This window comes from Habropoda laboriosa, unplaced genomic scaffold (genome assembly GCF_001263275.1).
Source record: "Habropoda laboriosa isolate 0110345459 unplaced genomic scaffold, ASM126327v1 scaffold23, whole genome shotgun sequence".
Classification (NCBI taxonomy): Eukaryota; Metazoa; Arthropoda; class Insecta; order Hymenoptera; family Apidae; genus Habropoda; species Habropoda laboriosa.
In genome coordinates, this window is record NW_017100140.1 from 1779486 (window position 1) to 1786287 (window position 6802).

Genomic DNA, 6802 nt, shown 5'->3' on the forward strand with positions numbered 1-6802 from the left:
CCAGTGACTGCTTTTCCTTTCGTGAAAATCAAGATCATTCTACGCGCGTTCCATCTCAACTTCTAGCGTAGACATCTCAAAGAAGCCCGCTCGCTATTATTTTCATTCTTCGGGCAATCTTTGCGGTGATTCCGAGTGAAATTCTTCGCTGTCGTCGATAGCAATGTTCCGTTCCTTCTACACTTGTCGCTGAAATCTATGGTGTTGCTTCTCAGTCAGCTTTTTTTTTCTCTTCTCATCTGAACCAAACCCCACTCTCTCTTATTTCCAATCTTGTTCGACGAGTATTGTACACTTTTTATCGGTGGGAAAAAGTATTTGCGATGTTATACCTGTGTTTACGTTATGGACACTGAAATGAAACTGTGCTGATTACCTGAAAAAAAAAAAAAAAAAATGGGACGCGAATGTTGTTATTGAAGAATTTAATAACTTTTTGTAAACATACATAATCTTTTTCTGGCTCTTCAATGGCCGTAAATTGCCAATAAAATTAACAAACAACTTTGTACATATTATATATACAAAGGTTTCCATCAGTGTAGGAACCTTATCGATCGAGAATAATATCGGCGTAGACGCGTCGAAAATATGTGAACATGATATATTATTTGATTTCTAAACACAGCCGCGAATCGAAAATGAATTATGCTTCACCGTGTGTTTTTAAATGTATTTTCAAGGTAGTTCTGTTAATAAAAGCTTTAGAACATACGGGGCAAGAGTGTGCACGAGAGAGGTGGTACTTTAAATGTTCGTTGAGTTGTGCGCCCGTTTTGAACAGTTTTTTACAGATATTACACTTGCGCTCCTCTTCACTGTCTTCCTCTAAATGAGTTCTCGTATGTTTATCAACTTCGCCGACATTGTCAAATTCCATTGAACACACTCTACAACTGAACTTTACGGCTCGAAGAATACCTATTTGACTACCAGTTAATGGACTAGGTACTGGAAATATATTATTGGTACTATCTCCAATGCTGCATCTTAAACCTTCTTTCTTTTTATGAGAACTTACATGATTCCTGTAAAAATATTTTTAAGTTACAATTTGTACGGAATTTTTTCAGAAGCCTTCATGATAACAGATGCTACCTATAGGCTTGTTCATTCCTAAATGTAATATTACAACTGACACAACGATAATCCTGTTGTTGAGGTACTTGCTGTGTTAAAGATGGTGTAGTCACTTGTAAAATTGTATTCTGTACTTTTATGGTAGGATGAACAATTAAGTAATGCTGTCTCACGTCATCTTTCAGTTCAAACGTTTCTGTACACTGATGACACTTATATGGATACAATGGATCGGTACTAACATGTAATCTTATATGCTTATCATAAGTCACTTGTGAACTACATTCAGTTTGGCACATATCACATACAAAGTGAGTTTTAGTATGAAGGTACAGAGACTGTGAAGATGAGAATGTCTTATGACATATAGTACATGTGTTCTTCTCTTCTTGATTATTACTTCTCTTCATTACATAATATTTATCACAGTATTCACATTGAAATGCTGGCTTTGAATCATATATTGACTTCTTTAGTTTACAACCACCTTTTACACAAATTGCTACTCTATTCATCTTTTTTAAAGGCTCATCTCCTTCATCTATGTTAATCATATTCTCAGTAAATTTTTGGCTACCTTTCATTATCTGTGCCAACACCCTCAGCTTCTTTGATCTTGGACATGGTTTTCCATATATTTTATCTATTTGTATCGTTAAACGATATAATTTTTTCCCTATATCAATTTCTTGATACAATTCAGGTTTTATATCAGTAGATCCATTTAATGATATCTCATGATCAGAAGATATGTCCAACTTGTATTCTCCATTTATTTCTTCAACCTATAATGCATTTCTTTAATAAACTTTTAACCAAGAGAAATAGATGTTAAAAACACTATAAAATTATTTACATTTTCCACTAATTGAATAGAAGGGCTTTGTGGAGGAGTTACTAAACTATGTGAATCATCGTCCAATTTTTTTTGCTTCAATGGTGGTATTTTAGATGATCCAGTTTGAAGCTCATCTTCAGCCTTGCGTTTTCTTTGACCTTCTATAATAAAATATATTTATACTAATACTTACACTGCTAATATGTAAGACATATTATAACTGTTATACATACCATCTACTTTATCAAAAATAGTTGGAACAGTATTAGGATTTAGTTTCTTTGAATCTGTAAAACTCATTTTATCAAAGTGCAATTCACAGAGGTAGAGTGGTTTATCATGTTCAGTGTTCTCACTCAATTGACAGTTTTTGAACCATTGACTCCTTTGTCTGAAAGTATCATTATGATACACTTAAGTACAGCTTATAAATATTTGTAAAAAATCACCAGAAAGTCCAACAAGTACTCACAATTCATCTTCAGGAAAAGGAAACAACAAAATGTTTTGTCCGTTGACTTTCGTACTTTCATTTGAAAGACAACCATGTGCCACGCAGGTTAACATTGTACTGGCAAAAATTTGCTCTTAAAAAATTGACCTTTTTCATAAAAATTAACGTAAACTTATAAAAACAAAATTTCATATAAACAGACCATAACCTAAAATCTTAAAGCTTCTATACAAATACTGCAGCTGGTACTCGAAGCTAAAAATTTACAAACAGCTAGTGGCGAAAGCTAATAAACAGAGTATAGTTGCATTTAAAGCACCGCAGCGATTATACTATACGATGCTAGTGGCTGCACATTAGTTGAGTGAATGAAATTTAACCAATCACGCTTTTCCTTTGCCGCTTGTCATCATTCATGCACATCGATTGGTTGTCTTTTTATGCAATCTGCTTGCTAAATGTGTTCGTATAGTGCATTTTAGAACAAGGTTACACGAATCTATCCAAAAAAGGAAACGGGTTTTGACATGTATTTTCTACGTGATGTAACGAATACAAACGGTACTTGCAATACTTACGCGTATATTTTGAACAATTGTGATTATGCTAAGCAGTGTCAAAAATTGGGACTGTTAATTGGGAAACATGTAAGAAAAAACAAGCTGTTGTGACTGTAGAATTTTTTATTCATTTAACATGTACATATATTATACAACAAATACATTGATTCCAACCACTTTGAAGTTTAATTTTTCCTAAATTGTGCCGCATTCTCGTAACATTAAGTTAAATCAAGATTTTGACAAAGAAGCTACAACATCTGTAATTTTGCAAGAGAGATCGAAAATTTCTTTCATTGCAGAATCTATGTTCACTGCCTGTTTGTGTGAGATTTGGTTATTAGATTTCTTTGGTGTTGTACTTTTTCGTAATAATGGAGTAGATGCTACATTATTATCTGAAAAGAACACGTTAAATTTTTATGCTTAATTACTAACCCAGAAATTTTTTTATGTAAGCATTCTTACAAACCTTTGAAGTACTTTCTTTTTGAATCACTATTATTAAAAAATAATCGAGAAAATCTTGGAGAGACTTTTGTTTTGCTAGGTGAATTTTTCTTGCAAATTAATACTTGTCTTTGAGGAGATTTCCAATTTTCTGTGAAACTTTCTAAACTATCATTCAAGTCATATTTTGGTATTAATTTTCTAGGTGACTTACAGGGTTCACGTTTATATCTTCTAAACAAATGTTTATATTTCCCTAAAAATCATTTATAAAATTATATACCAAAGTATATTTATATTGTAAAGAAACAGTATTACCTTGCAATGGAGAGATACACATTGTTTTTAATAACTTTTCATTGTCTGTACATTTACTAGTGGAGAAATTAAATCTGGGTGAAGTTAAAATTGTTTCTAAACTCATGGGATATGAGAAATCTGTTTCTAATGTATGGTTTATAGTTTTGTTTTCACAACTATGTTGTACATTGTATAAATCCTCAGAAACTTGTGTTGTAACTTTCTGAAATACTTGTTCCATACACTTGATTGTTTTACAATGTTCAATTATTTTTTGTTCACAGTTTGATAATTCTGGTACAACATCCACTTTTAAGTAGCATTCTACATGTTTTAGTGCTTCATCAAGTATTGATAATAAAACATGAAATACTAAGCATCCATTCATGTATAATCCATTGTTAATATGCTTTAAATGAAATGCATTATAAATTATTAATATAATTTTATAACATATTATGTACTTTGGATTTTTTATTTTTTACCTGGATATGATTAATTAAACACAGTGGGAGTATTTCACTGTTTACTTTTGGAAAATCACTCCCATTAAAAATCTTATGATTTACACATAAATTTGAAATAAAACCATCTAATGTACTACTAAGAGCTTTTAGTTCTTTAAGTATACAATTTTTTTTAGATAAAATCTTAATATTTTGCTCAATACTTTCCTTCCACACTGTAAGTTTAAATTTATATAGGTCATAATTTTTTATTAAAATTGGAATATAGTTCATACAGAATAATATAATTATAAAATACAAACAGTGTATAATTTCTGTATCATCAGTATGTATTAATCGTGTAGCAATTAAGGGACTAACTGGAAGCATAGGTACAAACTTTTCTATATTTTCTTGTATATCAAAGATAGCTGTCTGTATTCTTTTTAAATCACTAGATTTATATCTAAAATAATAAAGTTCTTATATAATATGCATGTTTTGATACCTACATAATATTTCTAAGATATAAAATAGAAATCAATTTTACTGCATATAGTTTTCAAAGGTTTCCATAGTTGATTTTGTTTTGTCATAAAATTTAGAAATAGTAGCAATCTTTTGAACATTTATAGTGGTTAAATATATTTGAGTTACATCCCTGGTATCGCCAATATTAGGAGCATGTAATACTGTTATTTGATCTACAAAAAGTTAATTGATAAATATATGAAAAGGTACCACATTTGAGATTAATTTGTTGTAAATAAAAATTTGTACATTTTCTTTTAAGATAAGCTCTAAGACTAATTTCTGATAGTTTCCACATGATAATTGAAAACCTTGTTCCTCCTGCTTGCAATAAATGAGACATAAATATTGATGGAAAATTTATATCTATATTTTCACTTGCTAAAATTTCCAAGTAATCTTTTACTTGCATACGGTATCTTTTCTCATCCATTTTATTCATAAGTGGCCATGCAACCATTTTTTGAAAACGTTTTGCATCATATACAGATAATAAATAATGTGAAATATAAATAAAACCTGAGGTATTTGGTTTATTAAACATTCCCTATAAAGTTTATTAGATTAACAGTATACATAAAAAACTATTACAAATACATTTCATTTCAACTAGAATACCTTCTTAAAGTGTTTTGTACATTCAAAAGATGCAGGCACAACTTGCATAAGTAAAAATACATTTTTATAGAATGACACATTAAACGACATATTTTATTATACTTTTATTATCAAAATATTCTATAACTCTAAGTAACATATGCACAAACAACTACTTTCGTTATTATTTGTCATACTGAAATTCCCCTAAAGGGCATTGGAAAAAAATGTTTGTATACAAAATATGGGTTCTTACAATACATAAATGTATAACAATAAATATAAGATATATAAATTAAATGCTGTAAATATAAAATTTATTAAGCGTCCATAATAAGAAACACCGTTTATACCGGTGCTTCTACATCCTGGTACAGATGGAATTACTTCATACGACGGACTTTTAAAAAATGAGTACTTCTGGGTGTAAGGCGGCGCCACTGGGTTGTACCATAGCAACTCATCTCGATGTCGTCGTGAAAGCTTTCAACATTATGAGCCAGTGAAGTGTATCTGTCGGACAGTGGCGTGAAAATGGCGGTGTAAAATGGCAGGACGTAGATCGACGTTGACAAATGCCGATTCCCTGTCGGGATCTGGAAACACAGATCCTCTGAGGGAACTCTTCGAAGCATGTAAAACCGGAGACCTCGCGAGGGTGAAGGCGTTGGTTACACCGAAGACGGTCAATGCTCGAGACACTGCCGGACGCAAGTCCACCCCCCTGCATTTTGCAGCTGGTAAGCTTAATTTTTCCACCAATTTTTTTAATTCCACCTGATTAATGAAATTCGTCGACCGACTCGGAATTTTCCTTGTTCTATTATCTTTGACTAAAAGTCAACCATTCCGTTGTCACGTCGGAGACGTGAAACAATTCGAACACCGAGTTCTCAATGTTGTCATTCAATGAATCGAAATTATTGCCTTTTGAAATCGGATATATGTTTAACGAATACGAATTATATTTCGCAACAAAGAAATTTTATATAATTTTTTATTAGTAGATTGATATATTACTAATATAAACATTATTAATACATCTCGTGGCGTTTTGAAGTGTATTTAAGCAGTCGTTTTCTATTTTTAATACATAGGTTATGGTAGGAGAGATGTGGTAGAATTCCTGCTTTCTGCTGGAGCATCCATTCAAGCACGTGACGATGGGGGTTTACATCCCTTGCATAACGCTTGTTCTTTTGGACATTCTGATGTTGTAAGACTTCTCTTAGAAGCAGGAGCTAATCCTAACACTAGAGACAATTGGAATTATACTCCTTTGCATGAAGCTGCGATCAAAGTATGATTTTATTTCATTTAATTCATTAACTTCCTAGTATCTTAAGCAAACTCTGCTACATTTCATGGTTTGATCATTTCAATAGGGTAAAATAGACGTGTGTATTGCTCTGCTACAACATGGAGCAGATGCTAATATCAGAAATACAGAAGGGAAGACAGCATTAGAATTGGCAGATCCTGCAACTAAACCAGTATTAACAGGAGAATACAAAAAGGATGAATTGTTAGAAGCAGCAAGATCAGG

General features: G+C 31.8%; 3 protein-coding genes across 3 annotated transcripts in view; 1 reads left to right on the top strand and 2 right to left on the bottom strand.

Annotated features, from left to right (window-relative positions):
• Window positions 1–585: 585 nt before the first annotated feature.
• LOC108570293 (zinc finger protein Xfin-like) lies at window positions 586–2485 on the bottom strand. Its single transcript, XM_017932135.1, has 5 exons — window positions 2391–2485; window positions 2152–2309; window positions 1937–2079; window positions 1099–1865; window positions 586–1028 (listed from the first exon to the last, which is right to left on the bottom strand). Exons 1-5 carry the CDS (start codon window positions 2483–2485, stop codon window positions 647–649), a joined length of 1545 nt encoding a protein of 514 aa, XP_017787624.1. The 3' UTR covers window positions 586–646.
• A 678-nt stretch (window positions 2486–3163) lies between these two features.
• On the bottom strand, window positions 3164–5367 carry LOC108580101. Its single transcript, XM_017943770.1, has 8 exons — window positions 5278–5367; window positions 4909–5206; window positions 4679–4832; window positions 4452–4594; window positions 4168–4364; window positions 3701–4091; window positions 3405–3638; window positions 3164–3330 (listed from the first exon to the last, which is right to left on the bottom strand). The coding sequence occupies exons 1-8, from the start codon at window positions 5365–5367 to the stop codon at window positions 3164–3166; spliced, it is 1674 nt and encodes a 557-aa protein (XP_017799259.1).
• A 368-nt stretch (window positions 5368–5735) lies between these two features.
• Window positions 5736–6802, top strand: part of LOC108580112 (tankyrase) — an 11882-nt gene continuing 10815 nt past the window's right edge. The window contains 3 exon segments of the mRNA XM_017943781.1: window positions 5736–5996; window positions 6354–6556; window positions 6642–6802. Coding sequence (XP_017799270.1) covers window positions 5804–5996; window positions 6354–6556; window positions 6642–6802 — 557 coding nt within the window. The 5' untranslated portion in view covers window positions 5736–5803.

Bases quoted from the DNA above. Each gene is read 5' to 3' on its own strand.
- LOC108570293 (XM_017932135.1), bottom strand. From the start codon at position 2,485: ATGTTAACCTGCGTGGCACATGGTTGTCTTTCAAATGAAAGTACGAAA. The intron at 2,310-2,390 runs GTGAGTACTTGT...TGATACTTTCAG, and splicing joins CCTTTTCCTGAAGATGAATT to ACAAAGGAGTCAATGGTTCA. The intron at 1,029-1,098 runs GTAGCATCTGTT...ATATTTTTACAG, and splicing joins AGGAATGAACAAGCCTATAG to GAATCATGTAAGTTCTCATA.
- LOC108580101 (XM_017943770.1), bottom strand. From the start codon at position 5,367: ATGTCGTTTAATGTGTCATTCTATAAAAATGTATTTTTACTTATGCAA. The intron at 5,207-5,277 runs GTATTCTAGTTG...TAAACTTTATAG, and splicing joins GTACAAAACACTTTAAGAAG to GGAATGTTTAATAAACCAAA. The intron at 4,595-4,678 runs GTAAAATTGATT...TTATTATTTTAG, and splicing joins ACCTTTGAAAACTATATGCA to ATATAAATCTAGTGATTTAA.